A 20,000-nucleotide genomic window follows, 5' to 3' on the forward strand; every position below is an offset into this window, starting at 1 on the left:
TAGAGTGTGTGTGTGTGTTAGAGTGTGTGTGTGTGTGTGTTAGAGTGTGTGTGTGTGTGTGTTAGAGTGTGTGTGTGTGTGTTAGAGTGTGTGTGTGTGTTAGAGTGTGTGTGTGTGTGTGTTAGAGTGTGTGTGTGTGTGTGTGTGTTAGAGTGTGTGTGTGTGTGTGTGTGTGTTAGAGTGTGTGTGTGTGTTAGAGTGTGTGTGTGTGTGTGTGTTAGAGTGTGTGTGTGTGTGTGTGTGTGTGTTAGAGTGTGTGTGTGTGTTAGAGTGTGTGTGTGTGTGTGTTAGAGTGTGTGTGTGTGTGTGTTAGAGTGTGTGTGTGTGTGTGTGTGTGTGTGTTCATGTGTGCGTGTGCTGGCTGTATCTCTCAGCTGCCTTGGGTCCAGATGGCCTGCTGATTTAGAATGAGAACTGCATCTGAAGGCCAGTTTCTGAGGGTCACTGTCAGTTTAATACCGCCGTTCCAGCACACCAGGCTTTCATTTAAATGGAAATGCAAAAGACGTAAATAGTGGACCCCTCCTCCTGGCTCTGTTTGCAGTCCTCTCAACACATGGATCAACACATGGCCAATGCCAAACTCAAAGTGCGTTATAGTTTGTCTATCATATCTTACATTTGTTGATGTAGCAGCAATATAACATGCCACATAAATATAATAAATATAAATATGGGAGTACCTGTGAATAAATTACCTATCTGTAGCTGTGGAGATGACGCTGACCAAAGGAGGCAGATAAGACGCAATATTTGCCCTTGGTCAGTCAGACAGCCAGAGTATTGATTTAGTCCCCAGCTATCTCAGATTAATCTTCTCTTTGGGGCTATTTTCTATTCTGCAGCGACGCTGGACAACACACTGGACCCCTCCTGGACAACACACTGGACATGACTGCTTGGACGCATCAGTGTAGCACATGAAATATGAATGACGTCTGATTTAAGCACCTCACTACTGGGCCAGAGCTGAGATGTTGAGATGTTGAGAAGGCGATCAGTGGAGATGGACGAAGGCCTTTAGCACATCAAACGAGATCAGTGGAGATGTGCTAAAGTCTATGTGTGTGTGTGTGTGTGTGTGTGTGTGTGTGTGTGTGTGTGTGTGTGTGTGTGTGTGTCTGAGTAAAAGAGCCCAGCTCTCAGCACATAGGAACATACCCCACTAAAGCTGTCCATGTGTGTGTGTGTGTGTGTGTGTGTCTGAGTAAAAGAGCCCAGCTCTCAGCACATAGGAACATACCCCACTAAAGCTGTCCATGTGTGTGTGTGTGTGTGTGTGTGTGTCTGAGTAAAAGAGCCCAGCTCTCAGCACATAGGAACATACCCCACTAAAGCTGTCCATGTGTGTGTGTGTGTGTGTGTGTGTGTGTGTGTGCGTCTCTGAGTAAAAGAGCCCAGCTCTCAGCACATAGGAACATACCCCACTAAAGCTGTCCATGTGTGTGTGTGTGTGTGTGTGTGTGTGTCTGAGTAAAAGAGCCCAGCTCTCAGCACATAGGAACATACCCCACTAAACCCGTCTATGTGTGTGTGTGTGTGTGTGTGTGTCTGAGAGAGAGTATATGTGTGTGTGTGTGTGTGTGTGTGTGTGTGTGAGAGAGTAAAAGAGCCCAGCTCTCAGCACATAGAAACATACCCCACTAAAGTCAGAATACCAGGCTAGAATGTTTTGGATCGACTTAACTTTAAATACACCATACTAAGGCCTCTCCCACTTTCTTACACACACACACACACACACACACACACACACACACACACACACACACACACACACACACACACACACACACACACACACACACACATACACACACAGAGACAGAGAGACAGGTAACACCTGGTATGGATCATCCTCGGTCTTGCAGTCCTGCACATGCATTAACATTGTTATGAGGAGGGAGCTGTGTGTTTAAAGAGCTCTCTGTTCCATACCCCCCCCCCCCCCCCCACGTGCCCCTGGGGCAGTGCAAGAAGAGCAGCGCAGAGCGCTACATGCCCCCTACACCCCCCTCTGCCCTGTACAACCCTCCGCTCCATGCCCCCCGTAGAACCCTCCGCTCCATGCCCCACGTAGAACCCTCCGCTCCATGCCCCCCGTAGAACCCTCCGCTCCATGCAGTAGAACCCTCCGCTCCATGCCCCCCGTAGAACCCTCCGCTCAATGCTGTAGAACCCTCCGCTCCATGCCCCCCGTAGAACCCTCCGCTCCATGCTGTAGAACCCTCCGCTCCATGCCCCCCGTAGAACCCTCCGCTCCATGCCCCACGTAGAACCCTCCGCTCCATGCCCCCCGTAGAACCCTCCGCTCCATGCCCCACGTAGAACCCTCCGCTCCATGCAGTAGAACCCTCCGCTCAATGCTGTAGAACCCTCCGCTCCATGCCCCCCGTAGAACCTTCCGCTCCATGCTGTAGAACCCGCCGCTCCATGCCCCCCGTAGAACCCTCCGCACCATGCCCCCTATGCCCTGTGTCCCCTATGCCCTGTGCCCCCTATGCCCTGTGCACCCTATGCCCTGTGCAATCCTGTTCCACTGCCAGCCTGTCAGAGGGCACAAGCAGCATTCCTCTCAACTCTTTAGTTTGTCTCACTCACTACCCCTTTCTCTCTTCTCTCTCTCTCTAACACACACACACACACACTCACACACACACACACACACACACAGTGAGAGAACCACCCTGTGTTTTGAATAAATTGAAATGCCAACAAGAAATATGTAACACAAACGTTGGGTCAAAATGCTAAATAATCCAAACATCAAGACAATAATTACACTTCCAAAACAGATGCCAATGCCCACCTGCTGACAATGACATAGCTCTTGAAGTCGTCATACAACTGATGTTTTTTAGAATGCTAAAGGTATATATATCCCCGTACGAGATTCTATGGGATTCCATCAAGTCTATCTCAGGTAACACTAGCTAAATTAAACAGATGGAAAGAGAGAGAGAGAGAGAGAGAGAGAGAGAGAGAGAGAGAGAGATGTGAAATGGAAAAGTGCTTTACCTGAGTTAAGTGCCCGACTTCATGAGTGCAGCCTGAGACTGGAGTGGGAGATGTGCTACTCATCCAACTCTTACAAGTTAATCCACAGGGGAGGTGAAAAAGTCACCCAGTGTGTCTGTGTGCGTGTCTCTGAGTAAAAAAGTACTTTTCAAATGAAAAGCACTGGTATGGAGTAAGGACTGAGCCGTCGGTGTGTGTGAGCTGCGTTCTCTGCTTTCCTTCTCTTCTCTCTCTCTCTCTCCCTCTCTCTCGGGATAATGACAGTGTGTGAGTGAGCGAGGGCCGGCATGCTGGGGCAGACACACACACACACACACACACACAGGAGAGGGAAGGAGCCGTGGGGGTTGAGTCAGACAACAGAGCCGGCCTCAGCACCTGTTCCCCCCCTCCCTCTCTGAGTCCCACCCTATCCCATCCCCCTCTCTCTCCGTCTCTCTCCTCTCTGCATCCCTCTCTTTTTCAACACCACTGCATACCTCTCCTAGCCCTCACTGGCCTGCCTGCCTTTACCCCTCCTCTATTACACTGTGTGTGTGTGTGTGTGTGTCTGTGAGCGTGTGCGTGTGTGCCTTTCTCACAGTCAAATTCTCCCACAATCTCATATTTCTGCTTTGATGTATGTGCAGTTTTCCGGGACATTCCACGAACTCTCTGCCCCTTCAGTCTTTAAGTGTGTGTGGATCCACCCCAGTGATATAATTAGTCACCGCTCTCTCTCTCCCTCCATCTCTCTTTCTCTCTCTCCATCTTTCCCTCCATCCATCTCTTTCTTTCTCTCTCTGTCCCAACCACTCTCTCATTCCCCCCCGGGTGACCGCAGGGCCAGAGCTGTGTCTGGAAGGACAGTAGAAATTGTAAGTTAAACATTCCCAGTGTTTTGGGTGATGTGGCTGTCTTTCTGTCTGTTAGTAAAACCAGGCTATCCTCCCGTTCTAGCTTTCTAAAACCAGGCTATCCTCCTGTTCTAGCTTTCTAAAACCAGGCTATCCTCCTGTTCTAGCATTCTAAAACCAGGCTATCCTCCTGTTCTAGCATTCTGTCTGTAAGTAAAACCTGGATATCCTCCTGTTCTAGCATTCTAAAACCAGGCTATCCTCCTGTTCTAGCATTCTAAACACCAACCCAACATTTCTTTGTGCTCTGTTTCTCTTTTCCAACCACTCTTTTGTTTCTCTTTCCCTCCTTTCCAACCACTGGTTCTGTTCTACTTCGCTCGTTTCCAACCGCGCGGCACTTCTCTCTTCTCCACGACGCCGTCTGGTTTTTCTGGGGGTTTTTTTTACGAGCTCTTGTGCGCTGGCAGTCCTGACGTGGCACGCTGCTCTGGTGCACTGGGGGGGTGATGGGGTGTGTGGTATGAGTAACTACTACAGTGGGCTGGGTACACACACACACACACAGGCACACACACAGAATCTGCATACATTGTCACAGACACATATGCAGAAATGTATACAATGTATGAAATGCATGTACACTAAATGAAGAGTGATTAAGAGTGATAAACTGATACCTCATCACAGGCCACGGCCTGGGGCACACCAACAATGACCGGTGCTCCATTTCAGGCGGATGCATTCAGCCAAAGCGTTTATTTTGGATGTTAAGTCTGAGTATCGGATAGCCCATACTGAGACTACATTAACTAAGAGGAGCGGGACTCCGTTGATAGAGTTTCGATTCCTGGAATGGGTCTGGCTCTGAGTTCTGACCAGAACTGGATCCATCTGATTTGGGCCTGGGTCACACACACACACACACACACACACACACACACACACACACACACACACACACACACACACACACAGGCAGTATGAACTCAGCGGCTTTGTTCAGGCCTGCAGCAAGAGTTCCTGCACCAGTGTAATCTCTGTTAGCATTCCTGAGTCACCCAGAAAGGGAAGAGGAGAGGGGAGGAGGAGGAGAGAAGGAAGGGAGGAGCAGAGGGGAGGGGAGGAGGAGGAGAGAAGGATGGGAGGAGGGGAGGAGGAGAGGAGGAGGAGGAGAGAAGGAAGGGAGGATGGGAGGGGAGGGGAGGAGGAGGAGAGAAGGATGGGAGGAGCAGAGGGGAGAGGAGGAGTGGAGTAGGTCTGACGGCACGCCACCACACGCTCCCCTAGCACACCACACCACACCTCGCCTTGCCTCCAGGCTACGCTTCCTGGGCCACAGGTGTGCTAGGCTGGGATGGTGGAAATCTTACGTGTGTGTGTGTGTGTGTGTGTGTGCATTTGCATGGGTGTGACCGCATATAAGTGTGTGTGTGTGTGTTTATTTGGTGATCGGTATCACTGGGACTGTTTAGATAAGGATTTCTTTCATCCACACATGCTATGCATGCCATACAAAGCCAAATACACACTTACCTATACATAAACACACACACACACACACGCATACTGAGATCAGTGTAGGGAGCAAGGAAGGAGGTGGCTTAACCTCTCATTGACCTTTAATGAAATATAATATTTCTGTTTAGCTTGAGGAATAAGTGTGACACGTGTGTGTGCGTGTGTGTGTGTGAGAGTGTGTGCCTGTGTGTGTGTGTGAGAGAGAGAGAACACGTGTGTGTGCGTGTGTGTGTGTGAGAGTGTGTGCCTGTGTGTGTGTGTGTGAGAGAGAGAACACGTGTGTGTGCGTGTGTGTGTGTGAGAGTGTGTGCCTGTGTGTGTGTGTGAGAGAGAGAGAACACGTGTGTGTGCGTGTGTGTGAGTGAGAGTGTGTGCCTGTGTGTGTGTGTGTGAGAGAGAGCTCTGTTTAAAATGAGCCTGTGCCAGTCGCATGCCTCCCTGCATTTGACCTGTTATTCTGACCTTTGAACCCTCTGGTGTTGACATCATATTAGAACTCAAACCCCCCTCCCCCTCCTCAAAATGGAGAATAACCTTCCCCTTTAACCATCTCCTCTGTCCTCAATCAGGTCCTCCTCTCTCTCGGGCCTGTATGTAAAACCACCTTTAAACCACCACTCTCACTCATTCAACACCACACAGGATCGCCGGACAGTACTGTCGAGGAAAGATCATGACAACTCCGCCGAGACGAACTGGCCTTGGTTAGAGCTGCGGGCATGAATAATGGAGGCCTGGCCATGCTCCTCCTGAATAAGTACCGTCCAGTTTCATTAGAGTCCTTCAGCTCTGAGACCTGAGCTTTCTGAGACGCACCCAATAAGCGCTTTATGGGCCCATTTGCTTAAAGGGATATTCCACCATTTGGGGAATTATACTAATTTTCCACCTCCCCTTGAGTTAAACAATTGATTTTTACCTTTCTCCAGTTCATCCAGTCTTTCTCTGAGTCTGATGATACCAGTTTTAGCTCCAGCCTAGCATAGATCATTGAATCTGATTAGACCATTAGCATCTTGCCTGCTAGCATCACGTTTAAAAGTGATTAAGATTTCCGGTAATTTTCCTATTTAAAACTTGTCTCATCTCAAGTTAGAAAGTGTAATAAGACCAACGGAAAATGAAACGTGCCGATTATCTAGGTCAGTGTTTCTCAAAGTGTGGTCCGGGGACCACTGGTGGTCCGCAAGCTATCCCAAGTGGTCCGCGAGCAGACGTGGTAAAATATAATATAGATGAGTTGTTTGCAATATTGAACCAACTTGTATGTAAATCCAAACAGTTCTGTCACACTGTCTATGTAGGATATGCCAGTTTAAATCATATGAATCCTCTGACACAATAAGCAAAGTGCAAAGACAATAAGCAAGGTGGTTCAGTGAGTAGGCCTATTGTGTAGGCTAATATACTGTTGAAGTTGATCTAATCTTTTTTAGCTAGGTGGTCCGTGCGTTTCTTTTTTATTGGTTAAGTGGTCCTTCGTCTGAAAAAGTTTGAGAAACACTGTTCTAGGCTGATTTGACATGGAACTATACTCTCATTCAGGCATAATAATCCAGTCACTAACCAATTTGTCTGCTGCAGCTCAACCTTGTTGCTGGGAGTTAGCCTACGGGGACTATTTTCAGGTGCTGCATGATATCACTGGGCTGCTGTGCCCATGGTGTTCCTTGATTATTACCCTGGAATGAGAGTATAGTTCCATGTCAAATCTAACGCTTGATATCTATGGCACTCTTCCATTTCAATAAAGCTTGATATCTATGGTACTCTTTCGTTTCTCTAATTGGTTAATATCTATGGTACTTTTTCGTTTCTCTAACGCATAATATCTATTGTACTCTTTCGTTTCTCTAATGCTTGATATCTATGGTACTCTTTCGTTTCTCTTATGCTTGACATCTATGGTACTCTTTCGCTTCTTTAATGCTTGATATATATGGTACTCTTCTGTTTTTATAATGCTTGATATCTATGGCACTCTTCAGATAAACTAGCTAAATTACACCTGAACTCAAGTGCTCCCATCTTGCCAAGGTCTTTCTGGCCCTTTCTGGGTGTTCTGCCGCTCTACGTGGGTTTGAGGATGTCAAGGCTCCCTGGCAAACACTACAAGCTCCTCCTGATCTACCGCAGCACTCTCATGGTGTTACACTGCAGCATGATTCTGCTGCCTGCTGTCTGCACACACACACACACACACACACCTGATGGGTCTACTGATGAAGACTGCAGTCCAGTGAGTTTATTTAGAAGAGTCAGATACACTGAGAGCTTTAGCAGAACAGAGCTCATAATGATTTCAAACACACCAAACTGGACTTTGTTCATTGTCCAGATACAACATTGTTGATGGAGTTTGTTTGTGTTATTGTTTTGAAATGAGAGCTGATCTTGTATGGCTTGCACACATCTCACAGAGATGAACATGCGTATGCAAAACATGCGGCTGCTGCTTTGTATTTCAACACACCCCCTGAGGGCTCTTCTGCTGATCTCACTCTCTGCTTTGTTTTCAACATCTCTTTCTCCCTCTCTCTCTTTCTTTCTGTCTCTCTCTCTCTTCTTCTCTATCCCTCTATCCTCATCTCTCTCTCTCTTCTTCTCTATCCCTCTATCCTCATCTCTCTCTCTGTATTTTTTTTGCATGTTTTGCTTCCTCTACATTTCTCTCTCTCTTCTGTTTCACCATCTCGCTCTCTCTTTTTACCCGGAACCCTCTCTCTCTCTTTTTACCCAGCCCTCTCTCACTCCACTCCTCTCTCTCTCTCTCTTTTTACCCAGCCCTCTCTCACTCCCCTTCTCTCTCTCTCTTTTTACCCAGCCCTCTCTCTCTCCCCTCCTCTCTCTCTCTCTTTTTACCCAGCCCTCTCTCACTCCCCTTCTCTCTCTCTCTTTTTACCCAGCCCTCTCTCTCTCCCCTCCTCTCTCTCTCTATCTTTTTACCCAGCCCTCTCTCTCTCCCCTCCTCTCTCTCTCTATCTTTTTACCCAGCCCTCTCTCTCTCCCCTCCTCTCTCTCTCTCTGTTTGTCTCTTAAGCCCTGGCATCCATCTTCTACGTCAGTGCTTTCCAGTTGGTGGGGTTGGTGTTGTGGTGGTGTGGGATGGGGTGAGGTGGTGTGGTGTGGGGTGAGGTGGGGTGGGGTGGTGTTAGGGTGAGGTGGTGTGGGGTGGGGTGGTGTTGGTGTGGTGTGGTGTTGGGGTGGTGTTGGGGTGGGGTGGTGTTGGGGTGGTGTAAGGGTGACCAACTCGCAGTAATGCCCCGTTAAGAGCGCCTGCTGAGAGGCTCCTGCCAGCGTGGGTGGATGCTGAAATATTTAGCAGCTCCTCTCCTCTTCCTCTCCTTCTCTATCCCTTCCTTCTCTTTCTACTCCTCCTCCTCCAGTCCTCTCATCATCTCTACTCCTCCTCCATTCTCTTCTGCTCCTCTCTTCTCCTCCTTGTTCTCCTCCTCTCCTCTTTTCCACTCCTCCTCTCTCCATCACACCCCAAGTCAGGGGAGCTCCTGAGGGACGACCATCGTGACGCATGCAGTGGACACGACTCTAAATGTGTAATGAGTACAGTATGAACCACTCACACACACACACACACAGTGGACACGACTCTAAATGTGTAATGAGTACAGTATGAACCACTCTCTCTCACACACACACACACACACACACACACACACACCCCACCTCCTCCTGGTCCTGTAGAGTGGGCTAGTGGCTGTTGCGTAAGAGTGCCACTCAGCTATCCTCAATTCACCGCTGAGGATATATATATATATATATGTGTGTGTGTGTGTGTGTGTGTGTGTGCATGCGGTAGGTTCTATCCTCCTCCTCCACATCCTGACTTAATGTTGATCCTCCTCCATCACCCTGTGCACTATAAGAGCCTCCATCACCCTGTGCACTATAAGAGCCTCCATCACCCTGTGCTACCCCTGAGCCTCCTTCTCCTCCATCACCCTGTGCACTATAAGAGCCTCCTTCTCCTCCATCACCCTGTGCACTATAAGAGCCTCCTTCTCCTCCATCACCCTGTGCACTATAAGAGCCTCCTTCTCCACCATCACCCTGTGCACTATAAGAGCCTCCTCCTCCTCCACACTGGGCACTATAAGAGCCTCCATCACCCAGTGCACTATAAGAGCCTTCTGATTCTCCATCACCCCCTCCTCTGGAGCTGGGCTACAAGGAGCAGAGATCTTTCAGGCCTGTTACACACACTCCTGACTTCAGGCCTGTTACACACACCCCGGATCTTTCAGGCCTGTTACACACACCCCGGACTTCAGGCCTGTTACACACACTCCTGACTTCAGGCCTGTTACACACACCCCAGGTTTTGGCTGAGGCCTCCCGTTCTTTGAAGACCTCTGGTGGCCTCCCTCCGCCCATCTCAACACCACCCCACCCCACCCCACTGCTGCTCCTCCTGCTCCTCCTGCTCCTCCTGCTGCTCCTGCTTCACACACACAGGGGGAGACGGCTCCTGCTCCTGCCGCTGTTTGCATGGCCTCCAGTAGGAGTCAGAGCACTAAGCACTGATGATCGATCATCTGGCCATGTGACATTATTCTACAGCCCCCTGCTAGAAAGAAGTTCTTTTTGCCACACCATTTGTTTTCAAGCTCTCACTGTGAGCACGGGCGCGATTGTAGAGGACTTTAAAAAGGGGATTGTAAAGGAGAAAAAAGAGCGTTTGGTGCTGGGTGTGTGCAGTGTGATCAAAGAAGCCAGCGCTCTTTTGAAGCTACACCGAGGACCTCGGCTTTCACTGGGACTTATATGGGTTAATGGGAACATGGGCTGCCTTTAAATATGAATGAGAGAGAGAAGGGAAGAGAGAGAGAGAGAGGGAGAGGGAGAGGGAGAGAGAGAAAGGGAGAGAGAGAGAAGGAGAGATAGAGAGAGAGAGGGAGAGAGAGAAGGAGAGAGAGAGAAAGAGAGAGGGAGAGAGAGAGAGAAGGAGAGAGAGAGGGAGAAAGAGAGACAGAGAAGGAGAGAGAGAGAGAAAGGGAGAGAGAAAGAAGGAGAGATAGAGAGAGAGGGAGAGAGAGAAGGAGAGAGAGAGAGAAAAAGAGAGAGAGAGAGACAGAGAAGGAGAGAGAGAGAGAAAGGGAGAGAGAAATAAGGAGAGATAGAGAGAGAGGGAGAGAGAGAAGGAGAGAGAGAGAAAGAGAGAGGGAGAGAGAGAGGGAGAAAGAGAGGTGGGGGAGGGATACTTTCCACCTGACTTCTACACGTTCCCCCCACTCCCAAAGCCACCATGCATGAGCTAGGCTGGAAAACAAAGAGCCTCATGTTTTGCACTGAATGTTTTGGACGCAGAGGCGAAGCGGCACAAAGGTACTGAGATGTTTACGAGCTGGACTCCCATCCCGCCCAACCTGTCCCCTGTTTACGAGCTGGACTCACATCCCGCCCAACCTGTCCCCTGTAATTGGATAGCCAAGCAAGCAGGACTAAATCAATGCGTAAGGGCAATGTGAAGCCGACCAAAACATCGCTTACTTACTCCAGGCCCTGCAAAGCATAGAAAAGAGCAATGTGGTGTGTGTGTGTGTGTGTGTTTAAGTGTGTGTGCGGGGAGGTTAACCTGAGTTCAGACGACAAGCAAAATTGGGCTAAACCTGATAAAGGCAAACTTCACTAACTCAGTTTCACGGGCCTGGACCGGCACTAACACACTCTTCTTCCGCCCCTCCCTCTCTCCCTCCTCCCCCTTCCCTTCTGTCTTTCTCTCCCTCTCTATCCCCCTCCTCCGTGTGCATTCCAGGGATTCTTGGTCAGATAAGCCGCTCCGTAAGGTCATGCGTCACACAAAAGGGGGCGAGGCGCGGGCTATTGTTGCGTTTGCATGCCAAAGGAAACCACTGCCCCTTCACCACCACCACCACCACCGCAGCAGCAACCTTTAGTCAGGATCCAGCTCAACCCCCCATCCACCACCATTTAGCTCAGTTCCATTCACTTGAATTGGCCTCTATCTGCCTCTATCTGCCTCTATTTGCCTTTATCTGCCTCTATTTGCCTCTATCTGCCTCTATTTGCCTTTATCTGCCTCTATTTGCCTCTATCTGCCTCTATTTACCTCTATCTGCCTCTATCTGCCTCTATTTGCCTCTATCTGCCTCTATTTGCCTTTATTTGCCTTTATCTGCCATGGGGAGGAACTCTGTGTTGGCACGGCGACGCTTGCAAAGCAGAGTGGGGGAGTGGGTTAACAGCCGCCAATCCACCTGACATCAATAGCATAGTAGAAACTAAATACTGTGTCCCATTTGCTAAATTCTCTCTCTCTCTCTCTCTCCTTCTTTTTGGGTGGGCTTGCTTGCAATGTTAAGTGTTGATAAATATTTACAATGTGTATTTGCAATGGTTGAACTCCTGATGAAAGCTGAAGAAAGTCCCATTTCCCACTATTACAGAATGCTCAATGCAAACTGGATTAGCATATATACACACTTATAATAAAAACATGTATTGACAGACGGATTATGACTTTTCTACAGTCTGACCTCCCAAAACCTTGATTTCACATGTTCAATGTGAGAATTGGCCCTGTCCATCCTTTGGCCACTGACAGCAGGGATTGCACACATCCGAGCCTGCAGGCATGGTAGCACAGGCCATTGCACACATGCGAGCCTGCAGGCGTGGTAGCACGGGCCTGTGCCCAAGACAGAGCTGAAGGTAACCTTGGCAGCCAGTGACATTCAGAAACCTGTGGCTTTGAAGCTCCACAACACTGCAATGGCGCCCTCTGCTGAGCGCAGCGCAAACAGCAAGTAAAACGCACCACAGCAACAGCAGCTCCCCAGCCCTGCCATGTCTCCCACCACGCCTGCCCGCCCGCCAGCCTCGGTCTCCTCGTCTTACGCTATCTATCAACATGGCTGACAACCCAGATGTCCGTTACTGACCTCATGCAGAGCAAACATCACCTGCGTTTACCTGCTGACTGGACCAGGCTTGATGCTCTCTGCTAACGCTGATGCCATGTTCCGCTAGCTGGGCTAAAAACAGGCAGATGTGATGCTAGCTGGGCTAAAATAGCACAACTAATCCCACGTTTTCCAAATCCCCAGTGGGACTCCAGCAAGTGCACCAGCCCATCAACCTCATTATGACAGGTGGTGACGGTGCATCGTCAGTGACACACTGTTTCAGGACAGAATGACAGAGGGGAAAAACACATGACACGCCCGGACCTGTTATAGCGCACAAACACATTGAAAAGAATACAAAAACACACACCCCTTACACACACACACACACACATAAAAGAAAAACATGTGTGAGCATGTTTTACACATCTGCAGAAACATATTAAAAATAATATGAACACACACAGCCCTTCCACACACATAAACACATACACACCTATCCTGATACACACACACACACACACACACACACACAAAGCATGTCCCTAGAGAAAGGATCTTTTTGCTCCAGGCCTGACTGCAGCAAGTCCTCTTTCTCACAAGCCTGCCCTGCTTGATCCCATTCCACAACGCAGCAACTGGTCAGACACCTCCTGCTGTACTTTACTCCACCGGTCAGACACCTCCTGCTGTACTTTACTCCACCGGTCAGACACCTCCTGCTGTACTTTACTCCACCGGTCAGACACCTCCTGCTGTACTTTACTCCACCGGTCATCCTTGTGGAACACTTATCAACATTACATTCAATACAACCCACAGTGATACCAACACTGAACCGAGCAGAAACGTCCATGGACAATGACCCATGGTCAGTCACCGAGGCAGACGTAAGGGCAGGCCGAAGGCTTTCCTTGCCCAGTGCAATCACAACAGCATCACACTTTTTCTAGCATGAAGGATCAACGTGCCAGCTGTGTGACCACGGGCTCAAGGGGTCAGGTAAAAGATAAGCGGCTACGTAGCGGCGGGTCAGAGCGGCGGGTACTCACCGATGCGGAGTGGGTCCGGCCCAGTGCCTGGTTCTGGTTGTGGTTCTCCTGCTCCCGGCACTGCAGGCCGGCCAGGTGCCTCTCCAGCGTGGCCCAGTCCATAGTGGGCAGCTGGTTCTCCTCCAGCGGGCACTCGTCCCTGTAGCCCGTGCCCGTGCCCATGCGCTGGGTGGCGTTCGTCCCTGTGCCACCCCCACCGCTGATGCCGTGGACCCCAGAGCCAAGGCCGCCGCCTCCACCTCTACCGACGCCGGTGCCGGCCAGTCCTCCAGACGCTCTGCTGTTGCTGCTGGCTGTCCGCTGGCTGGTGAGCCTGCTGCTAGTCTTTGCCCCTGTGGTGGTGCTGGAGGTGGTGTTGTTGGCGGCGCCACCCACAGGCGAGCGCAGGTGGTGCGTGCTGGGCAGGATCAGGTTCCCGTTCTGCTTCAGCTCCTCGGGCACAGCGGCCGCCCGGGTCGCCGTGGGTCCAGTGAGCGGCGCCGGCGGGCTCCTCACATCCTGGAACTCCTCGGCCAGGCTGCGGCTGTTCACCGCCTTCCGGAAGCTTCCGGCGCCACCGCCAACCCCACCTCCTCCGAGGGTCCCCGCGGCATTGTTGGCCAGGTCGGGGTCATCGGCGTCTCCGTAGCCCCCGTCACCGCCACAGCCGCCCCCGTACTCGCTCTCCCACTCCTCCATGACCTTCTTCTTGTACGCCTGGTAGTCCTCATCCTCCTCGTAGTCCTCCAGCGGCGTCAGGTCCAGGCTGGGAGAGCACGGCGTCACCTTGCTCGAGTTGGACTCCGAACTGGAGCGGCTGGACGCATCGCTGCCCAGGTCCATACCATCCTCCCGGTAATCCTGAGAGAGAGAGAGACAGAGAGAGAGAGAGAGACAGAGAGAGAGAGAGAGACGCAGAGAGAGACAGACAGAGAGAGAGAGAGACAGAGAGAGACGCAGAGAGAGAGAGAGAGACAGAGAGAGAGAGAGTGAGAGAAAGAGAGAGACGCAGAGAGAGAGACAGAAAGAGAGAGAGAGAGAGAAGAGAGAGAATTTAGTGCTGATAATCACACAGCCTCTTCCTGCTATGAAGCTGCTTCCTTCCTCTCCCTCTGCTCTAGTGTTGCCATGACACCTATGTATGCAGATTCTCCCCAAAACCCACAGCTCAACAAAACACCCTCACATACACCAACTCCCCCCAGCATACAATGACATGCCACATACTACAGTATATGGCAAAATCAAACAAGAATAAAGCTGTATCTTTTTTCCTTTTCCTTTCTCTGTGTTCAACTCCTGCTTGAATCATCTCCTCCCCCAGAGCTCTGTTCACACTTGCCAGAGACATGCTTTCCAAGGCAAACTCGGAGGGAATACAGCAACAATGGGCACAGAAGTCATTGTGCCTGTCTTCACAAAACAGGGAAACTCTACTTGTGCCATCAGAGACACACTTTGTGCTGAGCTGTATTGTTGCAACAAAGCATAGGTATTACTGTGGAATAGAACAATTTTGTTCAGTTGATGAATTACCAAACACATGCTGCTCCATTCAAAACATCTAGTCTATTTTTAACTCACCGACTTTTTATGTATTACATCCACATTATGTGCTGATGCAGAAAGATAAGGATCTTAAACATCTTACGTAGCTAATTACAGTATTATAAACTTTATTCATGGATGACCTCATAATTAAACACTTTTGGGGAGGTGAGCATTAGGCCTGTGTTGTAGCTGGTTAAAAAACCTCTTTGTAAATTTGCACTGGCACAAACCAAGAAACCACTGGAATGGACATCTAACCTTGACTCCTTGCCCAACACAGTCGTTCCAATACATGAGCAAGGGTGTCTTGATTGATTACAAAGCTAATGAAAATGTCTAAATTGTTTACAAGCTGTCTGGAGTCCACTGCGATGCCCTATGCCTCGCCTTGTTATCAGACTGTCATCGAAAGTCCTCACATAAGGCTTGCAAGGAGTAGTCCCTGATGACGACACACCCTTCAATACAAATCAGGCCCTTCTGGGGACCATCGTTCATCAGCGAGCTAGAACAGCTGAACCAAACACCTCCGCATATGCATTAGGTATCCTCTTTTCTAGGGCCCCTAGCAGTGCTGCTAATAAGACAAGTGACTGACCTTTAAAATAACTCGTTTGTAAAATTAACCAAGATGACAAGAGTGTTGCCAAGATGCCAAATGCGATGTTACAAAAGTGCAGAGTCGCTTTATATTCTACTAGGGTTGGTGTGCCATCGCAACAGAGAATTTAGAAAACCAGAGGGTGTCAGGGCATGCAATGCATGTTTTCATATTTGGGCTATTTGGATACAGAATTCACGGGAATAGCGCACAGGCTAGTCTCGCAAAATGACAATGTTTAGTTGTTTCAGCGGTGTGAAATTCTAATGGCATCGACCTGCCAATAATAAAGTTTGCCATGTGGACAGATCTCCGACCTGAAGTCACATTTGCATTGATTCGGGGAGAGAGCGCGCGCGCGCCTGCGAATTCAATTGCAAGCAAGCCGCTCGGCCGGCCCTCATTTTACACAACAGTGATGGCGACTACGTTGTAACATAGTATCGTTTCATAAACGGAGTTGATACTTTTCGCTCGTCACCATGGAAATACTCACACGTGCACTATAACCTTTTCGCTCTTACATGCGATTTAGCCGAATTATGACTACCAGCTTACCAAAACGCTCATCAAACCGATGCTCTGTCTGCATGAACGTTACGACCTCTCCCCGCGATACCTGTCAGGTTCACTTCCACCATATAACATTAACCATGGTAATGCCTTTGGATGGATATGCTCTAGCCCTTCAACAATTTGAGTTGCACAGGCGACACCCGACACAAGGGAGATAGCCTAGAAGAGTCGTGGGAATCCGTTTTTAAATGTGCACTTGCTTAGATCCTTAAAGGGGCGATGACTACGCAGGGAAGCCGTGATTATTCCTCCAGATCTCCAGGCTACAAGCGGACACGTCAATGTTCAGGCTATGCTGACTAGCCTACATGACATTAACATTAATTCCTTACCCCGCGCCGGGTCACTTTATTCTGTATTACGAGTGTAATTATTTAAAGTGATTCAGTCTGCGAGAGAGGGGGAGACCGCGTGGGATACGGTGGGACCCGCTTTAGTTTATCCCCTCGGATTAACCTCCTGCCAACACACACACAGTACATTTGGCTTGCTAGCCGACAATTCATGCAAATACACAGCTGCGCTAAAGCTCAGCGACAGATAGAGTTTTGCATTTCATTATTTAAAAAACAACATATCAGACCGATTATTCTGTCAACTTCTGCAATCTCCCCAGTATCTAAAAGGGCACTTAGGCACGATGCCGTGGACACGAAATATCAAACATCTCCGTATGAGTTGGCTACGTCATCTCTATGGTGCGAAGCATGGAAGTTGAGGTGAAAACCAGCTGATCAAGTCCCCGATGCCGGCGAGCAGTGGAACCCCACCGATTCAGGAAAAGGTGTTTCAAAAAGCATTACGCGCATATTGCGAAGTCATTCGTACAGAAATGATGTAATGCTCCAAAAAAGTCAAGGAAGAAACCCGATCTTCACCCGGCAACCGAGCGCGGTGACCGAAACCCACCCATCTACGCGACGCCACTACAAGGGTTATGACTACCGCGTTAGGAAAATAGCCTATTTCAAGTTGCCCTATTAAAACGATACGTTGACAAACATTGTCAAAGACCGTGATTTTTGACTTTTGAGCCACTCTCAGACAAACACGCTTCCATGAGAAAATCATGACATAATGCTTTTAAACGGATGTCTTTAAAAGGATCAATGTGACGTTATTTCAATATCTACAGAGATACAAGGCGTGAAAACAAACAAGCTGGATTACTTACTGTCATAATTCTCTGTCAAGGTTCGGACTCAAGACATTTTCAGCTGGGCGACAAAGGTGCGTGATGTACAAAAATAGCGGAGAAAGCAACTATACTTGAGGAATAATTTGAACCCTCAGCAATGGCTGCTAGCCGCGCATATGACAGAAAGCCGGCAAATGTACGCGAGCCTCGGCTGCGTTATTCATTTCTCAGCTCGTGTAGACCGTGGAACCCAACCCTGGAGCACTTCTGTGGCTGAGTTCAAAAATAGACGAGTTCAAAATTCTCCGGCTTTCCAGCGTCCAGGTCTGAATCGCTCGCTCCTCTCCCAGTAGACACACACACACACACACACAGAGCAAGCTGCGCGCGCGCGCCCTCGTAGTCTCTCTCTCTCTCTCTCACACACACACACACACACAGACACACACTCTCTCTCTCTCTATCCCTCTCTCTCTCTTCTGTGAAATGATTCACTTAGACCAGCACAAACTCCACCACTGACTTGAGACGGTTCATACTTATCTAGGAATTCGAGTCTACTGAGGAGTGAGCTTATTTATGGAGGACATCCGAAGACAGTAGGCTATAACAGAAGACATGCTCCAGCTATATGGCTCCTCTATGTGAACCACAAGAAACGCAAGGACATAAAGCATTTATTATGCATCAATCATTAATAAACGTGGACAAACATCACTCAGCTGTGGCACAACGTAGCCTGCACCATGAAGCAGATGTACTTAAACCAGTATGTCAATCAGTGTATTTCGGAGAGGAGGATGTTTACTCTAAACACAAAATCATGTGAAAAAGATTACATGCACGGTACAATAAAACAGAATGAATGGAATAAAAACAAACATGCTCTGGGTCTGTTTTTATTCCAAAACATGGAATAAAGAGTGTTTCTGAGAACACTGGGCACTGTATGAATAGACATTTTCACCAGATGGGATTAAAAGCCCCAATAATGGTGGTGTTTCATTTGAAAGGCTGCTCGCTGTAAAGCCTCTTTCGCTATCTTGAGAGGCGTAGAAATCAAGGGTCCTCTAAAACTGAGATGCTGGAGTCACAGAGGCCCTCTTGTGACAAGCACAGACCTCCAGGGACAAGGCTGTAATTACAGCAAAGTGGACTCCTTGACAAGTGCCCAGGGCTAGGCTTGCATGCATGTGCAAGTGTATGTGTGAGATAGTGCATGTGTGTGTGTGTGTGTATGTGTGTGTGTGAGAGAGGAGAGAGAGAGAGAGAGAGAGAGAGAGTATGTGTGCACACATGTCTGTGAATTTGTGTGTGTGTTTTTGTGTGACCTATATGCAGATTCTCTGAGAGGGGGAATCTCATTCCCATCCCCTATTCATATTTAAGGCCACATCCAGGAACTCCCTGATACATCTAGAGGTTCAGTACCTGATGACACCCACTGCATTGTCTAAATCTCTAAATCTCTAGATCTCGAACTCTAAATGGTTTTAAATGAGCTAATAGTGGGGGATGCTGTCAGCACAGGCCTCCGTGGGATAAACATGGCACTGCTGAATCCGCAGCACAGACAGACAATTAACATGGCAATGTGATGGCAGTAGCTGAACTCCGTCTGTCTCGGTTGATGCCAAGCGAATGGTGGTGAGACGTAATGTCATGTCAGAAGCACACGTGTTCCGTGTGTTGCAGTGCCGAAGCCGTCAGTCGCAGCCAAGGTGTCACGGAAAGGTCTGCCTTTGATTTTTCACGTTCTCAGTGTGGAAAAAAAGTGGAAAAAAAGAAGCCTTCCTCAAATAAGTCCTCTTCCTCAGCCATGTTACGATCTGCTCGCTTGAGTCACTGCGAGGGCACAGGGGGTGGGAGGAAGAGGCAGGGTGGGAGGAAGAGGGAAGCCTGGGGAAACGCCAATCATCGGGGTTCACCGGGATCTGACTGCGGAGCCTGACGGCACCCCGAAGACGAGGAGGAGGAGGAGGAAGAGGAAGAGGACAAAAAAAGAGCCATGCGCCTCTCATCTCCAGTATGTAGCCTCCCTGTGCTCTCGGCTTGCCAATCAAGGCCGTCCTCCGCTGAACAAGCTATCAGTCAGCCATCACCGGTAGCCTATTATTGACACGCCCATCAGAGGGATGAAGATAATAACCCAAGAAAAGAGAGAAATCCTCTTTCAAGGGGCTTATCCATCTCAGCGTTGTTTAGAAAACGTGCTTTTCTGAGGGTGCTGATGGGGTGAAGGCTGGGGGGGTTGGAAAGAGGTTGTGTGTGTGTGTGTGTGTGTTAGGGTGTGTGTGTGTGTGTGTGTGTGTGTGTGTGTGCACACTGGGTTGAAGGCAGCGCGAGAGAAATTGAAACTGTCTGCGATGTCAAGGGCTCACTGAGTCTGACATGAATTGCCAAGGCCAACCCCCGAAACCTCCAGCCTCCGGAAAAGCAGCGGGAGACAAGCAGATAGAGAGAGGAGAGGAGGAGGAGAGGAGAGGAGAGAGGAGAGGAGGAGGAGAGAGGAGAGGAGGAGGAGAGGAGAAGAGAGAGGAGAGGATGAGGAGAGGAGGAGGAGAGGAGAGGAGAGAGAGCGGAGAGGAGAGGATGAGGATGAGGAGAGGAGGAGGAGAGGAGAGGAGAGAGAGAGGAGAGGAGAGGAGAGAGAGCGGAGAGGAGAGGGGAGGAGAGGGAGAGGAGAGGAGAGAGAGAGGAGAGGAGAGAGAGAGGAGGAGAGAGGAAAGGAGAGGAGAGGAGGAGGAGAGAGAGAGGAGAAGAGAGAGGAGAGGAGAGGATGAGGAGAGGAGGAGGAGAGGAGGAGGAGAGGAGAGGAGAGAGAGAGGAGAGGAGAGGAGAGAG

General features: G+C 49.4%; 1 protein-coding gene across 2 annotated transcripts in view; it reads right to left on the bottom strand.

The window, feature by feature from the left end:
- The window catches only part of schip1 (schwannomin interacting protein 1), a 67,499-nt gene extending 50,029 nt beyond the window's left edge, over positions 1 to 17,470 (bottom strand). The window contains exons 1-2 of one of the 2 annotated variants that reach the window (XM_076282943.1): positions 17,193 to 17,470; positions 13,312 to 14,151 (exon numbers count right to left, since the gene is read on the bottom strand). In XM_076282943.1, the coding sequence (XP_076139058.1) occupies positions 13,312 to 14,151; positions 17,193 to 17,198 (846 nt within the window). In that variant the 5' untranslated portion in view covers positions 17,199 to 17,470. Of the gene's footprint in view, positions 1 to 3,018; positions 3,264 to 13,311; positions 14,152 to 17,192 lie in introns of those variants that run through there. The other variant, XM_076282945.1, reaches the window with a different exon arrangement.
- Between the last annotated feature and the right edge of the window lie 2,530 nt (positions 17,471 to 20,000).

This window comes from Alosa pseudoharengus, unplaced genomic scaffold (genome assembly GCF_046254945.1).
Source record: "Alosa pseudoharengus isolate Yale_2024_CS ecotype anadromous, Long Island Sound unplaced genomic scaffold, YU_APseudo_1.1 YU_APseudo_1.1_scf_13, whole genome shotgun sequence".
Taxonomy (NCBI): domain Eukaryota; kingdom Metazoa; phylum Chordata; class Actinopteri; order Clupeiformes; family Clupeidae; genus Alosa; species Alosa pseudoharengus.